Source organism: Leptosomus discolor, chromosome 6, assembly GCF_034619465.1.
Source record: "Leptosomus discolor isolate bLepDis1 chromosome 6, bLepDis1.hap2, whole genome shotgun sequence".
Lineage (NCBI taxonomy): Eukaryota > Metazoa > Chordata > Aves > Leptosomiformes > Leptosomidae > Leptosomus > Leptosomus discolor.
Window position 1 is genome coordinate 29,778,868 of NC_141396.1, and position 20,848 is coordinate 29,799,715.

The window sequence follows — 20,848 nt, forward strand, 5'->3', positions numbered from 1 at the left end:
GGGTGCGCTGCGCCGCGCCGCCGCCTCCCCGCGGAGTAGCCGAGGCATGCTGATGCGCCGCGGCCGGGCATAGCCAGGAGCCGGGCGGGCGGGGGAGGGAGCTGAAGAAAGGACGGACGAACGGACGGAAAGAAAAGATCCCCCAGCCCCGAGGGGAGAGGAAAAAACGGAGAAGCGAGGAGCGTGAATGTGAAGGAATGTGCCTGCCTGCCGCCGGAGCCGCATGCTTGGGATAAAAAAAAAAATATACCGAGGAGGCTGATTCTTGCGACTTACTACCGCGGGAAAAAAAAAAAAAAAAAAAAAAGAGCAAAAAGGAAAACCCGAAAGCGGAGGGAGAAGGAGAGCGACGAGGCTGGAGCGCGCAGCGCAAGAGCAAGGCTCCCGGCGGATGGCGCGGCTGTCCCGCTGACTCCGCGGCCGCGGGAGGCTGCGCGGGGCACGCCATGCCGGCGGCGTGACTGAGCGAGGCGCTCCCGCCGCCCGCTCCGCTGCGCCGCGCTCCCCTCCACCCCGCTCCGCTCTCCTCCGCCCCCCTCCGCCGCATGCTGCCGGCAGCCGCGGCGCGCTGACGCCCCGGGGCCGCGGCGGCGCTGCGGACGGCCCCTAGGATGAGCGAGGGGGCTGCCGGCGCCGCGGCGCCCGGGGCGGCGGAGGCGGCAGCGGCGGGGGGCCCGGGCGGGGATGGGGCCGGGGGGCCGCCGCGGGAGCTGCGCTGCAACGACTGCATCGTCTGGAACCGGCAGCAGACGTGGCTGTGCGTGGTGCCCCTCTTCATCGGCTTCATCGGCCTGGGGCTCAGCCTCATGCTGCTCAAGTGGATCGTGGTGGGCTCCGTCAAGGAGTACGTCCCCACCGAGCTGATGGACGCCAAGGGCGTGGGGCAGGACCCCTTCTTCCTCTCCAAGCCCACCGCCCCCCCCCGCGGCGCGGAGACCATCACCGCCGCCGCCACGCCGCGGCCGCCCAGCCGCGTCAGCCCCCGTCTCACTACGATGAGCCGGGCCCCCCCGCGGCCCCCCGGCACCCGCGGACCGGCGCGGGGCGGCCCGCGGCCCACCGCGGCGCGGCACCCCGCCGCCCCCCACACGGCGCCGCCCGCCAGCGGCCCCCCCGGCACCGCCGGCCGCGGCGCCCGGCCGCCGCCCGCCGCCCCCAGCACCCCGCCGCTGCCCGCCTGGCCCACTGCGGCACACGCTACCTCCTCCTACAAGATCTACGTCCACGACTCGGCGCCGTCCTGGACCTTGTCTCCCTTCCAGGAGTCAACCACCACCACGCCGGAGGCCAGCACGACCCCCAAAATCCGTAAGTAAAGGCAGCCGCCCCGCGCCCTCGGGGCACCGGCTTGTTCGCGTCTCCCTCTCAAAACCCGGGGTCGGGCCGGGGCGATGCCTTGGTCGGACGCTGCCGTTCCCGTGCGGTTGCTGTCCCGCGGGAGGCCGGAGAGGTCCGAAGTTTGTGCTTCTTTACTTCCTTCCCCGCTTGCCCCCCCCCGCCCCCCCGTCAAGTGCCCCGCTTGTGTGGTGGATGGTGAGGCAGGAGGAGCCCTTTGAGGTGACTAGATTTCGCTGTGTTTTTTAGGAAAGATGCAGATCCCCTTTTCCCCTTCCAGGCTGATCTGCGGAAGGTATTTAGGAGATGCTGGGAGGTGTTTGAGCGAGAGGGACAATTGCTGGCCCCCCAGGTAGCGGCGGCTCCCCGAAGGGGCAGAGCGGTCCTCGAGAGGTGCGCGGTGGGTTGTGCCTGTGCCTCTCTGGCGGTGAGGCACTTTGGCTCTCCGCACAGTCGCCTCCCTTGAAACAGACGAGCGCGGGCTCCGGAAGGATGCACCCTCCGTCCCAGCGCCCGCCTCCTAAAAGAGCCGCCGCCAGCTCCACCAGGAAGGGGCCCAGGGCCCCCCGCGAGTATGCAGGCGCAGCCAAACGCTCTCCTGGCTCCTCTGTGCAGCCACGGCACCGTCTTGGCGTAACTGCCTGGGTTTTTTTAAGCAGAGGAGGGGGCTAGTTCCCCGATTGATGCTCGGTGGCTCGCTCTTCCCACCGTCTCAGGCACAGACCTAAGGATTCGGGCTAAATCTGAAAAATTGGTCTGGGTGCAGCAACTCTTAGCTTCTCGTAAAGGTTATGTAGGACAAATGCAATCCGTGCCAAAAGAACTTCCGTGTGGTGCTATTCAGTGAAATGCTCAATTATACTGCATTATAGTCATCTTCTGCGTTTCCTTGGATGCAGTAGAGGAAATGAGAAGCCGTGCGTCCTCCATTAACTCTTAGTTGCTTCTGCTAGGAACGTCAGTTCAATTGAATTGCTACCACCTGAATTGCTTTTACAGCCCAGGGTTCCCCTTTTGCATGCTAATGTATGGCTATTCTGCTAGAAGATTTTGTTAGCAAGTCATGTGAACTTTGTTTTGTCCATTAAATCTATTTGTTGATGAACCCCGGGGCAGAGAGTATATGCAGAGAGCGAACTGATCTTGTGAATTTACAAAATAGGGAGAGAACAGCAAATTGGATGTGTATGTCTGGGTGGGTGGGTGTGCAGGTAGCGGATAGCTAGGAATGATTACGAATGAAACTATCACTAAATCAGAAGAGCAAGCAAGGCAGTAACTCCCTCTCTCAGCGTCTGCTACGGTGATTGAGAGAGAACCGTCCCTCACAGGTGTGTCTGAGCCTGCTTGCTCTGTAGGTACAGCCTAAGGAAGTCGTTTGTTACGAGAAGGAAAATCTTTTGTGCAGCTGAACCCTGCCGGTTTCCCCTAGGTGTAGGGAGCTGTGTAGGGCAGCTTTTAAACAAAAAACAGCAAAGGGAGCCTGATTTTTCAATCTGTGTCTTTGTTTTCAAGCCTTGTGCGAATCAGGTGTGTTACACGGTGTTTCAAACTGCCGTGACCTCTGTGTGTCTGAAATGCTGCTTGGGCTTGCCAGGTGAGACTGCCGGGATCTAGATGCTCCCTTGCAATTGCTTCCTTTCTGCCCTGTCTTTTTGGGTATGTAAGAGAAATCCACAGCAATTTCTGCCCTTCTGTGCTGTCTCCTTACAAGGTATAGAAGGCAAGAATATCCTGATTAATAAATAATGTTCAGCTGGCAGGACTTTCTTCCATACAAGACACAAAGCAAGAGGAAAACCCACAATCTTGAAATGTTCCTGGCAGTTGCAGCGTCTTGTAACTGTTATTTGTTTTAGGGAGACTGCTAATACCTTTTACAGCAGGGTGTTTCCTCTCATTAAATGCAGCTCGGTTATAGGATGAAATGCAAGAAGTGCAAACCCAGCAGAAATTGACCCTGTTTGGGCACATTGATAGCAGAGATTATCATTAATGGAGGATTAAATAGATTACATAAAAAAGGATTTGAATTTGCAGGGCATGTGGAAATTTTTTTTAAAGCCTACAGCTGTACTTCCCTGATACATATAAGCATCTCTGAGGATACATGTAAAATTCTCTGTGGCTGCAGTATCCACTGGAGGGGAGAGGGAGAAGAAATGCAGTCTTTCTGCTGTGGACTGCTGACATGGTGTGACCTCAAAGCAAGTGTCTGCATCTGCCACCCTCAGCCCTTAGGAAGAAAGGGAATTTTTTAAAACAAATTCATCCTCATTTCCCGGGTTGAGCTACCTGTTCCTTCTGTGCCCATTGCTCCAGCTGCTATTGAAATGAAAGTCATGGATCCCGTTGTGCTGTGTGAATACAAATCTGACATGACAAATCTGATGCCCCAGCTTTCAAAATAGCTCACACCCTTATGTGATCCTCTGGCTTGGCAAGGCACATATGTGGGCAGGAGCCATAGTTTATTTAGCATTTCACAGCATTTAAGAAAAGAAGCATCTCTATTTATACTGAAAGGTGTTGCAATTTATTTAATTGTTTTAACAAGTTAAAATGGGCTCAAAATATGATTTAGGAAAATGGAAGGCAAATCAGGAGTTATTTCTCCAGAAAGCCGGATGATTGCCCACCTGAAGTAAATGTTGGTAAAGCCTTTTCTCTGTGTGTGTATTCATCTGAGGAGATGTTGTGAAATCTCTTTTTTTTTTTTGTGGGTGTGCATAATGACAATAATTCTTGGTTGTGTTTCACTCAAAGTCAAGCTATCTGTTAGCTGTTTTGAAAGTTCTTGATGAAGATCCTTCAAGTTCTGACTAAGCAAAAGCCACTTACTCATCAAATCTCGCTCTGTGTCTTGTGCCTGCATGTGTTTTCTCGTGATCATGCACTGACTATGGCTTTTCAGCACGAGCCTCTTTATCCAGTGCCCAACATAAAAATCAATCATTGATTTAGAAGGACAGTCGAGCCTGTAGATCAGACAAATCGACCAATGGACTGGAACACACCAATGAGGTTTTTATTTTTATCGAGCCATTGGTTTATTTTCTAAGGAGTCGTGCCCTGATTTTTCCAATATGCATTTTTTCTTGGTATTCTGAGTTCTTCAGTAATGTTATTATCTTTAAATTGAGATACTGTACTTATAAGAATTCCTGTGTGAATTCAGCTATGAAATAGCACTGTGGTTTCTCCTGTGTTCATGTGACCAAAGGCTAATGCAGAGAACTGAGGTCAGGCAGGTGGGCCTCAGCTAATGCATAGTAACCAAGGAAAGAGATGTTACAGAACTCCTGATCAATATATCTTGTGAAGTCCAATTGCAACCTTTTTTTATGAGTCCAGACTGCAGTCTGAGTATATTTTGGTTTCCTGCTGAAGATTTTCTGGTCCAGTTGTTTATCCTAGTCATATCTCTCTCTGTTTGTTGTGCACAGCATGGGTTCAAGTAACAAGCATCTGGCGGATGAACTGTTACCAGCACTGACATTTTGGTAAAAGCTGTTTGTTTTATTTTGCACTGACTCAAATATCTTTTTCACATTAAGGATGACACTTAGATGCAACTGCGGGGTTTTCACAAACTGGAGGGTGTTGTGGGAGGTGCCAAACTGTAGTAAAATCAGACCTACTCTTCCCAGGGCTCTGAAACGTTCTGCCAACAAATGACATGTATCTGTGAACACTTTGCATTATGATCATGAGGTGGTGTTGAAATCGAGGGGAGCACACCTGACTGTAAAGCACATGGCTTTAGCATTGACTAAGATTAATGTCAGTTATTTATCAATTTGTAATACCTCAAAAGCTGTTGAATGTGGAAAAAAAAAAAAAAAAACCAACAAAAACCCCACCAACCTGAAGCGAACAACTGGGATTTCTAAAAGCATTTGCTTCTTCCTCATTCCCACTTACTTTCTATTCACGTACCATGAGTCAATGTACCACAGACATGATTAGAATAAATACTTGTCAACAGGAAAGCTACTGTCAAGATAAAAACAATAAAACCAGAATTATAGTCACACCACTAAAGTGAAAGTTATTGTAATTTTATTTTATTTTTCGTATTTTACCACTATAACTTGCATCATCTGTTTCAACTCAATTGGGTGACACTGGGCTTAATTCCATTTTCCATTTATAATTCCCTTTATAGTTAGGAACTAGCACAATTATCACTGAGTTCATAAGGAAGTGGAATGTTTAAGTAAGTCCCACTCAGATATGTACATTGATTTTATTCAGCTGTATTTCCTCTCTATTCCTTTTATTGAAGTGTTTATTGGAATCCCATGATCCAGGAGAGCTTTCGCAGCAGTGGTATGATGAGAGGAAGGGATATGGCTGAAACTACTCCATGCTGCCTTTTAACCCTGAAGAAAATTCTTGTGGGGGCTGTAAGGATTCTCATTACATTGATTTAACCTGTGATCACTGGTAAAAGCAAAACCTTGCATTTTATTTGGCATATTTTTTTAGCATCTGTACAAGGACATTATGTGATATATTATATGTTGACAACAGAATACCATTATTAAATTAAAGTATTGATTTATTGCAAAGTATTAATGCTAAAGTAATGTCAGTGATTTATCTAAACCCACAGAAAATGGAAATTAAAAATTAAAGCAAAAGACCTGTCTCTATCTACAGTATTGTGTCTAGTGTTGCAGTACATTTATCATCTGACTCATTGCTTTGAAACCTCCTGCAAATCCCAGAAATACATGCATTGGTATGGATTTGGCTTTGACTTTATCTTAATTCTATAGCTCATGTGGCTTTCAGGAAGTACCTGAAACATACTGGTGTTCGGTTTTGTTTATTTCTTCCATGACTTATTTGGAAACAAACTGGACAAGGAAGGGCGCCTGGTAGAATCATGTAGGACTGGCTGGTCACAAATATAAATCGATAAACTAAACCCAGAGACTTTTCTATGTCTGTGAGCCTGGTGATTTCTTCTTGAGATTCTTTGTGGTTTGAACAAGTTTGCAATACTTCAGTCTCAACTGTGCACATGTGTCCACACATGCGTGCATACACACACACAAAATACAAGCAGGTGTTTGTGCACTTGCACAATACCTGTTTTTGAGGTGGAGCAGGACCTCAAAGACTGTAGTAAGTTCAAAACCAGTCTTTGCTAAGCAGGACAGCTACTTCGGCTGTGGTGCTTGTCCTTGCAGTGTAGTTCAGAAAAGAAACCTGGAGATTTCCTTGTAGCTGGCTAGACTGAATGCCAAGTTGAAGGGCACCTTTCTTGATTTGGAAGTCTCTTTCAGGTTCTGCTGTGTGGATGGCATTTGTTGTCACTGTTACTATTAAGCATAGCTATATTTTTTTTTTTTGCATTACAAGAATAGACAAAACACAGGAAAGCCAACGAGATACTTGTGTTACAGAGATGATTTCTTACTCTAAGGGACTTAGTACTTGGATCAATACAGTGAGGGTTAGAAGAGTCTTTTAATAAGAAGGCTGTGCTCCAGATCAAAACTGGGTATGTGTTTTCTCATTGCTCGGGACTAAATTTCCAAGGCAGACAGCTCTTAAACCTGCTTTCATACTTTTACCTTCCCCTTTGTACCTAATCTCAAGCCACTCCACTGCGTAAAGTACATCTTCAGTGGCGGAAAGTAGCTCCCTGTGAGGGCTGAGCAGACGGGCTTGCCAGGCAAGGGCACTTCTGACTAGGACAAGACAGAGGATGATCATTCAAATGGCTTCTAGGTAACACAGAGAAAGTAAATGTGCACAGGTGGACAAGTGCTTTTTGAGTGGGTTTTTACTTTTTATCACACAGGTTTCTGGGGCCTCTTGGTGAAATGCATTCAAGAGGGGAAAGATGAAAAAAGCAGCCGCAAGGAAAATTAAAATAGCAACTACATTTATAAATGTCAGTGTCCTTTTCACAGAAGAAACATCTAATTGGATCAACCCTTCCTGCTGAAATTTGGTGATAGCAGGGAAAAATACATTTATTAAATGCTTATTGCTAATTGTTTAAATGTTTGTTTCTGAAACTTTATCAATATGCTCAATACTACTCTAGTAATATTTAAAAATACAGATAAAATAAGTAAAAGCTACAAAATTCTTCCAGTATGACATCTTTTCTGTCCTCCAGGGGCAGTATTTTGCATTTCCAAAGCTATGTTTCTCATGTAGTATGTAACTAGGAAGACTCCATGACTTTCAGGTCTTTTTTACAACATATTACTCCTTTTTGTCTTTTTTCTGTGATGAGCTCTAGTGACTGCTGACTGTAGGAGACAGACTATTCAGCTTCAAAGATAATTCAGGTCTTACTGTGTTTAGCAACTGATCTTTAGTCCAAATTTATTTGTGTTTTTTCCTCAGAGTAGCTTGATTTTTGTATTTCTGCAAGAATTGAACATTTAGGAAGAGCTCAGGTAGAGTGGAAGAGGCTTGCTGTCCAATAAAAACATAACTGGGTAAAAAGATAAAGTGAAACTTTGGTGTAAAATACTTGAAGAAATTCCTGTTTTAATCACTGTGAAATAAGCCAAACAACTTGCAGTGTCTCCTCTTTTGCTTTAACATCTCCTTTTTGTTTGATATTTTTTGCTTTTACAGCTTTTCTTGTCTTTTTAAAATTTGAATTAATCTCATGGCAATTCTAAGGGCACTACAGTTGCGTCCCATCCCCGTCCCCCCCACTTATATTTTGCGCTCGTAGGGAAGGTGCACATTAGCAATGCATGTATATTGGCAATGTGGTAGGTGCTCTTTGTAGAAAAATGAATTAGTATTTTAATCTGTATGAAAAGACCTTTCATGAGGCATTTTGTAACTTTATTAGCAAAGAATTGAGGAAAAAATATCCTGATAGTATTCTGTGTAGACATTGTGCTGGATTAAGTAGTTCAGAGTCTTTGTTTTTTATAAAGAGATTGCTGTATGGTCCAATTTTGCAAATATAGGCCAAATTTAGACTGTGTGAGTGATGCCTCTTCTTTTTTGTAGAGTTATGCACCTGCAGAAGTGGGGTCAATTTATGCGAACATCTGCGTCATTTAATCTGTTACTGTGTTTTAGCAGTGTGAATGCTTACAAAACATGCCTGTGTAAATAAATGTACATCAGCTTTAAAATGCTGCTTTTTTAAAAGTTGTGAGCATTATTTGAATGTGCTTATTAGAGCTGAGTCTCCATTAGTGCATTTTCTTTTTTTTTGGTGTGTGTTTAGCACTACCATGAAAAATATACCATTATCCTGTTTGTTCTTTGCCTGAAATAAGTTCTGTAGCAAAATCTTTGTATTTTGAGAGACTGTAGTTGCTTTGCTGTAGACTGTCACGAGACATGTGGGTCATGAATTTTTTTGCACATCGATTTTAAATTATTTCCTTACCTGATTTTTAGGTTGTTTTTTGTTGTTTGTTTTGTTTTGTTTGTTTCTTTGTTGGGTTGGGGTTTTTTTGGTATTACTCTGGAAAATACTACTTCTGATTTTGTACAGTTTTTCTCTGTACTGCTTCCTCAGCTAGATATATGCCCAAACTGACTTTTTCCTAAATTATAGATGGAAAAAGTTTTCTGAAACATTAGAGATGGCAAGATACATTTTAAGATTTAGTTATTTGCTGAAACCAAGATTATGAAATTATCTTCACATTGTTCATTTCACAGCATCACTACTGTTAAAGTTCAAGATCCTAGTTCAGTAGGAAGTGAGCCTTGATTGCTGGTTGTGTCCAGATAGAGGGGCTGTAGCACTGTGGAACAGCAAACCATTAAATTAGTATTAATGGCAAATAGCCTCTTTTCCAGATCTGATTATTCTCACTGATGTCAGAACTTGTGAAGCAAACATTTGAGATAAGATGGGGTTATTCTCTTGGAAGGGCTTTGGTGGTCTGTTTTTACTGCGATGACAAGTGTTTCTTTCTAATGTGGTTGGCAAAGAAGGTAGAAAACGTACAATCTAGCCTGCAGTTGCTGCGCTGCTTCTTAATGTAATCAGGGTTCTAACAAAAGCAAAAAACTTGTATCAAAAAGTGTTGCTAACCTGCAAAATTTTGCTGTGCTGTGCAATGCTAATGTTTGCTTACGTCTCCCAGTTTAAAGCATAATAAAATAGCATTTCCAATAGTGTGCTTAGACTGGCTGAGAATTGTTGCTAGATAACCTTCTCAGTGGCAGAGTAACACTGTTGAATATTAAGAAAAGAAGTAGGGAATCTTTGTTTCCTGTCCTCACGATGAATTACAGTACAAGAGGCCAGAATGTTATAATTAAAATAGTACTAAGCTATCTCAGAAGTTTTGACTTGGAATTGATCATGTACAACTTGCTAAGTACAATATATTGAATTGTCTTCCAAAGGAGTGTGCTTTGTTAGTGTTTTTTTAAGGGTAGTGTTGTGTAGAGAGGAAATTAATTTTCTTGTTCCATCTGTCAGTGAATTTACAAAAGAGAAGCAGAATTTTTATGTGAAACCTGGAGATAGACTGCACTGAAATGGTACGGTGATTTTCCTGCCACTTAACAGTATCAAATATGAAGACTTTGCACTGCCAGGCTTCAGTGGGCAGTGGGTTTAGGAACGTAACTGAGGGGATTATTCTGATGAGTGTCAGTGCTCCTGATTTAGAACGGTAGAGGTACTTTTATAATTATTTCATAAGTAGCTAAACCGTATTAGTCTTTAGCCTGAAGTCTGGCCCAGCTATATAAAGGTCATAGTGTTAAAGTTCTATCATCTCAGTTGTTTTTTTTCTTTTAATAACTGAAAAGCCAAAATGCCGTGTATAAATACATATAGCAATGATTGTTTCCTTTTCTTAAGCTGTTTGGGTTTCTTCTGCGTTTAGATTTCAATCTTCATTTTATAACTTATGTTAGTAGAACATACCATATATTTCACAGGGTCAGCTGCTTATTTATAAGTGTATCTCAATGTAATAAAGTTGTTTGTAATTAGTTTCCATCAATCAAAAATGTTAGAAAAATACAAGTTGCAAACTAAACCAATTTATAAATTGTAGTTTCTAACAGCTGAGAAAACTCATTGAATGCTGTTGCTGAGTTTGTAACATACACATTTTTAAATTCACTTATTATCTCAAAGCAACGTAGAAGTGATACAATCTGCTACTAAACTGAGACTATGTACTTCTGTGACATATTTTCATAGTGCACATAGGCTGTCTTCCTAACAAAGCTGCTCTGTTAGGAGGTTGTACCTTTGGGTCAACTAACTACCTTCTGTGCTCTGAAGATGATGACCTTGATGCTCATAATGATAATAGAAAGAACATAGGAAATGCAACATTCACAGGGTACTTTGAGAGTCACAGGATTTACAGTCTGAAGCTCATTTGTACTGGGGAAAGTGAACATTTGCCACTTAGTGACCACTGTCACCTTGACTTAGAGAAGAAGGGTGGCAGATGGGCAGTGGAGGTGACGGACTGAGCTGTACCCATCCTGCAGTTCTGCACAGGAAGCTCTTCAGCACGGTTTGGCCTGATATGGGAAGACACAGCCTTTGCCTTGGCTCTGTTGGCATTAACTGTCCTGCCTTGTTCTCTACAATAGCACAAAGGGAAAGAAGTGTTTCTAATACCTTTTCATATCTGGAGCACATTCATTATAGAGGCTCACTTAGTCCTAAATGAAAAGCAAGAATAGTAACTCAATATTTTAAATTGGTTTTAGAAATATCTGCCTGCAGTAGGGAATTCTTATAGGTTTTAGTTCTTGGATGGCTGGATTTAATCTGAATATGTGAAGCGTGAATGTTAGTGTGAGATATGTTTTAAGAGGGCAAGTAAGAAGAGTCTGATATTGTAATTGTTATTTTATAGGAGATTGAAGAGAACACTTGTATCTACTGAATTCCAGCAATTAGGTACACTCTAAGGCTTGATTACAGCTTGTCTTTACATATATTTGAAAATCTATCCTCTCTTACCTTGACACATGTAGGAGATTTGTAGCCAGCCACAGCTTCACTGCTGGGAGGTGCATCTATAAATGTGAACAAACACAGTCTGAAGAGTGACTAAGTAACAGCTCCTCATTCCTGGTGTGTTTACAGTGCATGTTTTGGAAACATGAACAGGTATTTGTTCAGGTTTGATAATAATTAAAATATATTTGTCCCTGATTTTGACAGTGATCCTGGCTGGTGATTGATGTACCTGTAGAAAATGAAGTGTATTGGACTAAAAGTCCTTACTGTAAAGAGATTATTGTAGGTAGAGTCTTACAGTGAGGATGAGGTATGCTAGGTGATAAAAAGATTAATAATTCTTGTGAGATGTTTTATTTGCATACTGTGAGAATTTTGTCTGTTTAAAAGCAGTGTGGGTTTATTAGGGAGCTTATTTTTTAAATGCTTTTAATACTGTAAGATTATATCTAATTTATTAAATATATTACATTTGATTTATTTAATTACAGATTATTTTTCAACCATTTCTAACACTCTCCTAATATTTTTTTAAGGTTTGTAATCCTATTCATGAATGCAATCTATATGACAGCATAGAGTCTTGGACTTTTTCCTTAACAAATACTATTTAAAAATAAATTTACTGTATTTTATGTGACAAAATGGAATTAGAATCTGAGGAATTCATCTCATATGTAACCAGTTATTCAGTGGGAGCTTTGCAGTTTTGTAAGAATCACAGCAAGAAGCAGGATGGACCACAGACAGGCGCTAGACTGAATGTTTTACATGAGAACTAATAATTAAAGCTTGTTAAAGAATTTAGAGTCCAAACGTAATTATTGTGAGATTTTGATCTGACTCTGCATTGGCAAAGAGGTAATTAAAAGCTTCTAAGTTCAGTTCAGCTCTGCATAAATGAAAGTTCGGGTAACCAAAACATATAAATAAAGGAAATAGGAGGATATTAGATTAAATGTATGTGATATACAATTTCAGTGGTAGTCATGGAAAATAAGTTGATGTAAAAAACCCAACAAACCTCAAACCCCAAACGTAGTATCAGAGATTCAATATTATTTCATGTCTTTGTTAGTTAGTTTGTGTAATGATTGCCTACATTACAGAACAAAATACCTTTTCACACTAGGTATTGAGAAAGCCTATCTCATAGTGCATAAATGGAGATACTTTGTGTGAAGACAGTGCTCAGGCTTGAATAAACTGTGCTGCGCAGCTGCCTTTGGAGCTCCGCCCATTGTTGTTGAAACTGATTGAAATTACCTGAACTTTCAACTTCCACCAGAAAAAGGGTGACTTTGACAGTGTAGAGCTGATCTAATAGACAACTGCTATAGAATGACTTCATTTTCACAGTTTCGGCTTGCTTATTAGTCTGCAGTTCATCCCCAAAAGTTGTTCGAACCTCAATGAAAGTAACAGAACATAGATTATTGGTTACTGGAAGTTAGGAGACCATGAGTGGTCACATTTTTTCCTCAAGCTCAGGTTTTCTTATTTGTGAAATAAAGACGTGATCAAGAGGTACAGATAAGAAGCAAGAGGTGTGTTATAATGGATGTTCAAAAATAATACGGGAATACACTTCACAAGTCCTATTTTAAGTTTCAGAAAGTACCTGTGTCCTGGGTTACAGTGTAAAATGTGCCAAAAGGAAAAAAAATATTCTATTACCATCTTCAGGAGCTGTTGAGACCAGGTGGGGAGGTGCTCCCTGCCTCCCCCCTCTGGACTATCTCCTGTTAATGGCCCATCAAGGAACTGCCTCACGACTCCCCATCCCATTGTGAGATGCTCCGCCCGGGGTGGGGGGGGTGGGGGGGGAAGGAGCCAAGCAGTCCATGCCAAATAAAAACTGAGATCTCCAACACCCTAGCAGCCTTCTTCCACTGGATTCCCAGAGGAGTTTTTTCCCCCCCACTGGAGTTCCAGAGGACAAGAGCTACCTACCTACCACTGGACCTTCGGAGGAAGACCAGACTCTTTTACCTGATAGCTGCTTCAACAGAACTACACCCATCGCTTCAGGAGGACTGCAGCCATCATCTTATCGGACTGCTACTGCCCTCCTAACAGGGTGTCAGGTTGTATTCCTGACTCTGTCAGTGTAAACCAGTGGGTTGTTTGTTTTTTCCCTGCCTTGTGTTATGTATATATATATATAGATTAGTAAAGAACTGTTATTCCTATTCCCCATATCTTTGCCTGAAGGCCCGTTAATTTCAAAATTATAATAATTTGGAGGGAAGGGGGTTGCACTTTCCATTTCAAGGGAGGCTTCTGCCTTCCTCCACAGACACCTGTCTTTCAAACCAAGACAACCTGGTATCCTTGATTGTGCCATTGGTTGTGTGTGTGATCATTTTCAATAATTTTCTGACAGTGAAATCTATTTGACTGTAGTGTTAAATAGGAAGGGACAGAAGCTTTATTTTTTAGGTGATTTTTAGATTTTTAAAAAGCAAATATCCAAATATAGCCAGGATATGTCCCTGAATAACAGGGGGGTATCTAACAGCAGAGGTGGGCGGTATGTGAGACACCCTGACAAGCTAGTTACTCTAGTTCATAATTCTTTATTTTTGTCCTGCAGCGAGTTGAATCAGGTTTGAATTTGGGACGCTCATTAGGCCAAAAACTGCCATTATGACAATGCCACTTAAATCTTTTTAGCTTAACTTTATAGTCAGTTGTCACTGGGAATTTTAGTAACTACTATGTTTTATATTGCTGTCTTGTTATATTTTAGAACTGAAGTGTTATTGTTGCCATATCTCACATCAAAAGGAAGAAACACTTTCAGTATGGTGTAGTCTTCTATAGATAGAGTCAAAATGCTCTCTGAGTAGGTGGGATCCTTAGCCAAATCCAAACCCAATGAGATAAGTGAGAATAAGTGGGCTCTAGCTAACATTTAAAATAAACAGTTACAAAGGAACGACTTGCTTAGCCTAGTCTGTTGTTCTGCTTTTGCTCATAGTCGACTTCTATTAAATGTAGCTATGCTGATCTCTTAAGGAAAAAAAAAATCTGTTCTAACAATAATAATGTATTTATTGGAGGGGATCTCAGGTGGAGAACGAGACCAGGTTTGTAGGAGAGATATTCTAGTAGATCAACTAATACAATTAGAGAAAAATTAGCAAATGCTTTTTCCATGTCTTTTTGGTGACCTGATGTAACTGATTTCCTTTTCTCTTTTCAACCTCCTTCCAACAGTAGGATTCTAACATCAAAAAATTTTTAGGTATTTTTTTAAATTAGCTGAAAATATTTTTCTTAGCTTGAACTGGTATGCTTAGCTTTGAAGTCTAAATTGGTAAGTGTAAAGCTTGCTAAGTGTTGTCCTATTTGCCGATTTATTCTGCTGTTAGATTTGGGGTTTAAAAATAGTGTCTGTATCAGAAAAACTTAATAAAGGTGGGTAAGAACCTGTTTATCATTTTAAAATTCTGATATATTCAGATTGTCTTAGTAGTTTGGGGAAAGGTCTAGTATCATTAGTTATTACTGAAGATCAATAATGTGTTAACACCTAGGCGTGTGACCTCAACACAGACGTTCACATTGAAGGCTTACTCATGAATTTCAAATCCTATATGAAATGATTTGTACCAGTGCTTGAAAATATGTTTTGTTAATAGCCTTTTTAATGCCTTTAGGACATTTAATTGCCATTAAGTGGCATAATTTGCTGTTTGGATTGGAGAGCTGGGAGTATTTTGGTTGCAAATAGGATAATGAAATGGATTGAATGAATGGATCTGTACTATTAACAACCAGCTTGGGTTCAGCATCCTATTTATGACCGCAGTATACGGTGTGCACTACCTAAGGTGGGATGTCTTTTCCCTAGGCAATCATGGAGTTGACTACAGCTGGTAGTTTGTCTGGGGACTGGTCCTGTCCTTGCTGAGGTAGTACTACGTTAATTTTAATGGTAGTGGATTAAGCCTATGGATCTTCATTTGTTGCTACTGAAGTTAGTGAACTGCATGTGGTCTGAGACACATTCAAACTCTGTCTGGCCCAGTTGTGCCCCAATGGAATACCCATTTTACTGAATGATGGACTAGTATCTGTGTAGAAAGTTTTTGACAGGGTTTTTGTATTCTGCATGACTCTCAGTGGTTCTGTCAATCTTGATTTGTAACACTTATATCATAATCTCATTACTTGAACATCAAAGCACTAAAGTTTGCAGTTTCAGATGGTTTTGCTTTAAGAATAACATAAAAGTTAAATCTTTCCAAGTGGTATGCCCCCTTCCTTTCCACATACTTCAGTTGTGGTCATGGGGCAGGGTGCTAAGTTGGTAGTCAGATAAGCATTAGGAGAAATTAAATTATTTTTGTGGGGTTCTGAGTTTGAAGTGAATGCCTTACCTTAGAATTTCCTTGGGGATCTGCAAGTGCAGCTTTGTTAATGACGTTTGTGATTTGTAAAGAAAGCTGCACTGTAAACTTCAGGTCTTAAAAGGAAGGGTATGTAAAAAAATAAAAAATTAAGTTTGAGAGATGAATTGTTGGAGTAAGGTAATATGCATCAATTTTTTAAGTTAAGACAGCGTTTGTAATATAAACAACCACTGCACTAATCCTGGAGAATCGAAGACCTCCTCAGTGACTGTTTTGATGCAGTATTTGCTCTAGTATGAAACAAATGGCTAATGTAGGTAGACTCCTGGTATCCCAAACCATTCTGTTTGTGTGTAGTATTTTTTTGTGAGCTTCATGTAAGAGGCATGGGTGGTTAGAATTTCCCTTCAGAAGTCTCCATTCGAGAAATGTCTTTGTTCTTCAGAACATGAAGTCACACAGTTTTGCAGCTTCAGGTTGGAACAGTTCTACAAGAACTGAACTTCCAGAAGTTTCAAGGTCATTGCTTAATAAGGATTTACATTAAAAAAGGTAGAAGTCTCAAGCTCTTTATTAAACAGTTTGGAAGAAAAAAACAACCCACAGTTCTCCCATGTCCCAGATCCTTTCTGTGTAAACCATGTGAAACTCTACCAAAGGACTGACTTCTCACAGAGACAAGCAGGTGATTGTGTAACTAGTAGTCATGATGGTATGCATCACAGGAAGTCATGGTATGCATCACAGGAAGTCTGATTTTTAGATGATTCTGTAAACACAACTTTAAAAAAAAAAAAAAAGAAATGGTATATTTGGAATTTTACATGAAATCAAGATCCGATCAAAGGAGGGTTTGGTACTGCACATTTTTAAAAGTAACTCTAGTTTTGGGTATAATCTTTCAATAGGCATGAAATCTAATAGATTCTGCTGTATTTGCTTCTCAGAGCATAGAGTATAACTGTATGGAAATGTCATTGATTGTGTATATATTGCATAATATATGCTATGCTACCTATGCTTCACTGATGCAGTGAAATTGTGAATGCTGTTTTCAGTGTTCTACACTGATTCTTCCATTGTTGCTCTTCAGTTAAGCTTTTCTAGAAATACCCAGAGAGAACAGGACAGTAGAGGTAGGAGCAGAGTGCTCAGGGGGAATGAGAAAGATTTAGAAGTCAAGGAGATGAGAAAATCCAGTGGAATTGTATGTATTGTGAAGATTTAGAGTACTTTCTTGTAGGCCTAATTTATTGTGATAAAAATACTGCTAGTAGGTGAATTATTGAAGAGCTAAGAAGAAAATTGCCCCAGGATGAAGTGCTGTACCCACAATCAGGTGATACAGTCTAGGATTAATCCCTGTTGTGATCTCCAGCAGGATCCTGTGGTATTTCTTCCAGGGATTCTCCTGGGATGGGTGGCACTGCCTAAGAGGAAGAAGTAATATGAGCTAGAGAAAGGATTCCACATATCATGGGCCATTTCAGTGATCTTTTCAATTTCCCCAGTAGGAAGATTTCCCAGACAGTTGAACCTGTTGTGTTTTCCATGCTACCTCTGCACTCCGAGCTGAATGAACATTTCATTGTTATCATCATCACCTGAGCACACTATGCTCCACCACCCCTGAACCTTGGTGGAAAGCTGCCATGAGTGTCAATGAACAAAGAATCAAGCCCCAAAAGACTGCGTTCACCATAACTGTACTCACAACGTTCTTATTTTCCTTTTAGTATTATTTCATCCAAAATGCTAGTTTTCAAAAAATATGTGACTAATGTCGGCCATGTCTTTCAAAATTCTGCCTAATAAGAAAAGAATTCTAAATTCAGAGTGTATCCTGTAATTACTATGAAAGTCTTGCTTCTTTCTTGCCCTGTACCATCTGTATTGCCTCAGTTTTCATTTCTCTGCCGCTTGTGGTATTAGAGTCAAAACCACTGATGCAGGCAACTGCAAAACATAAACGTGATACTTGCTTCCAGTTAAGCAGAGAGTAACTCTTCTATATTGAAAACTTGCTTAATTTTCAGAATTATTCTTATGGGTCTTTTCTAGTCTACAAAAATCTTCTGAAAGTCTTTGGAGAGAGAAATATTTGGAATATCTTGGCCCACCTTTGTGAGAGTCAAAGGTGTAGTTTGATAGCTGTTGGTGATTATCTATTTATTCTGGTTTTGGATTTTTATTGGATTACATTTTATTTTTTGGCAAATGCTGTGGAATTCTCAATGAGCTTTAGAAAGTCATCTTCTAGAACCTTTTCCTGATGCTTCTTTTATGCAAGTGCTTAATTTTCTTTAGAAGTAGTTCCTTCTGGAAATACAAATTTTGTAGGAGATGTTTCTCCATCGTATTTTGTAGTAAAGATCAATGCACAGAAAGAATTTATTTTATCTGCAGTATCCATAATTGATGCCTGATCTTTTAGTGGAACATCTGATTCTTTCATAGTCTTCCTGTGACTAATACACTTAAATGCCTTATTTATTGCCTTTACCTAATAGCTTTTAAAATTCTCTTGGTTTCCTGAATAATTTGCTCAGGCTAGATTTTAGTTTTGAAAGGATGTCTTGTCATTTAACTTGCTGTCTTCCCTGCTGTGTTCTCTCTCAGGGAGATGAAGAATTCCATACTTTCCTGGATTAGATTGCAATGTTATTTGAAATTCTTATATATTTTATATTCTCAGGCTTTCCCCCTTCCATTTAATTTCTTTCCTTTTTCGTTTTTCCAGCTTCACAAATGCTTTTAAAAAGCTTTACCTGTTACTTGTTGTTGTCGTCCTTGTCATCCCCCTTTTGTGTCATAACTGAGCTGCATAATGCTTCTGTTTTTCTGTGAGAACTGAGTCAAAACTAATTGCTTGCTATCTTTTTCTTCCTGTTCAAGAATGTTTAAGGTGCTGAAGATTCACTGCTAGAAATAACAAAATTGTAGACTGTAAGAATACAATCACATTTTCCCATTTATTGTGTTCTGTGATCTTTTAATGGCCACAATGGGGTAGAATTTTCTGTATTTGCATGCATCCATCAGGTAGAAAGTTGTCAAGTTATCCACTCTCCTCTGAGACTTTCCTTACCTTATTTCATGAGGAAGAATTTGAAGACTTTTTTTTTTTTCAGCTTTAACAATGTTCAAGTTCTTGTCTGCCAGAGTTTTCACATGATCATTGCATTTATGTAGTTTTTATATTATCTTTATACGTTGAGACTGTATTTTCTATTACACATGGAGATAAAATATTTGAGAACAACCTCCAGAAATTAAGGTTTTCTTATGGCACTATAGATCTATCTTCCAAATTCTATGTTGTGATTCCTTAAATTACATTCTTGGTATGAATATACTGCATAAACATGGCATTTTTGTAAGCATTGCATAGTGCTCAAGTAGATGGATTCATGCTGTAGTTCAAATTACTTGGATGATTTGTTGACTGAGCAGCAGACAGAGCAGTCTGAAATCAGTTTCCTGTTAGTTTCTTCCTTCAAAAGACAAGATCTTCATTTGGAGAGGATGCTAAGTACACTTTGATATGCTTTCCCATGTTTTGCCACTTCTGCACTTCCTTTCCATTGCAATTTGTTCAGTTTACATGTGCCAGATTCATCTTCTGAGGACCAAATACGTCACCGAGATAGCGGGCCAAATCGTTCTATGCTCTCTTCAACATATGGGGTGGTTTCTGTCTTAGTTCACCTGTAACTTCTTTTGGATATATGTACTGCTACACTTTTACTTTGGAAATTTGTGTTTGTTGGGGTATGTCTCTAACTTCAATAGAGAAAAGGGTTGTAATTTTTTAATGGTTTTCCAGCTAATTTTTTTAATGACCTTTCTTCACTTTAGATCATTATGTGGTACTATAAAATTCTAATATAATATTAAATTTGGGTGGAGGGGGTGTGTATTCTGAACAGCAGGATATCTTCAAAAGCATTGTTCCGTCATTCTAAAAGGGGTCCATTTTCCACTTAAAAATAAGTTATCTGGGATTTATGATTCTTTTCTGCTTCCCAAGGAATGATTTAAACTTCCCAGAGTATTTCTTTTTATAATGTAGTGCCTTTTTGACACTTTCCCCTTCTGCATTTAAAGTTCTTGCTGTTTTACAGAAATTATGATTCAAATGAATGTTTCAAGCACTAAGAACTTTGAGAAATACAGTAGACTGTCTTTATTCCTTAGATATGGTACTACTCAGCTTTATTTTGATCAATAAATTTGTAGTAGCTTTATTTTTCCTCCAAGCAGGTAATTGAGTGAAGAATAACACTATTTTGAAAGAAAAAGCCTTTTGCATTTTGTTCATATTCCTCAACATTTAGGAGAAGATACAGCATTATTGTATTCAAAAGGACAATACAGAATATTAAAAATAGAACATTTTATTGCATATTAGGTAGAACCATATTCTGTTTAATATGATAGTGGGATCCTTTTTTATTTGCAGATGTATAACATGTTCCAATGTGTATGAATGCATTTGTTTTCCAGAGGTCACGTGCAGCAGACCTTCTTCTGCACATCAAAGAGAATTCAGCTAAATTCTCTTTTTAACCGCTTGGTCATGCAATTAAAACATCACCACAAGTCATATATAGCCTTAATAGTGGTTCTGTAGAACTCAGCGTAAGCATCTATCAAGTAAAATAGTTCCTTACAGGTAAGGTCATGAGTTAGAGCAACGTTAAAATGGTAGCATAGCAAGTACAGGATCAGTTGTTTAAACAAGTGTCCTGATCTGTTAAAACATTCTGAACAAACATCAATTCCTATTACATCTAGCCCCAGCTATTCAACACCAATCATTGCTGTTAAAAGTGTCAGACTCCGCTCCTTTTCTTTATTGGAAACATTGTCCTATCTTTACTTCTTGATGCATTTCACTGAACAGTAGACCCAACTTAAATAAAAACTGTATTTTCAGATTTGTACAGGGTTCTGTGGCATCGTAAGTTTTAGTATACTAATTTCAAAACATCATTTGCCCCGAATGGCCTCTGAAAATGCAGAATATTACTGTAATATTTTTATCTAATTTGATAAGTGGGAGTCTATTGTTGTTTGTCTGTTGAAAAGTTACTTTTGCCCACCAATTTGTGTGCCCACTTGTAGTATTTTTCTGCATGAACTTTGTATTCAATTGCTTTTCATCGGCTGAAAATGTTATTTTGAGAGTTGCTCT

General features: G+C 40.5%; 1 protein-coding gene across 1 annotated transcript in view; it reads left to right on the forward strand.

Annotated features, from left to right (window-relative positions):
* The first annotated feature begins 611 nt into the window (after positions 1-611).
* NRG3 (neuregulin 3) overlaps positions 612-20,848 on the forward strand; it is a 409,554-nt gene continuing 389,317 nt past the window's right edge. Inside the window, exon 1 of the mRNA XM_086466802.1 lies at positions 612-1,308. Coding sequence (XP_086322928.1) covers positions 612-1,308 — 697 coding nt within the window. The remainder of the gene's footprint in view (positions 1,309-20,848) is intronic.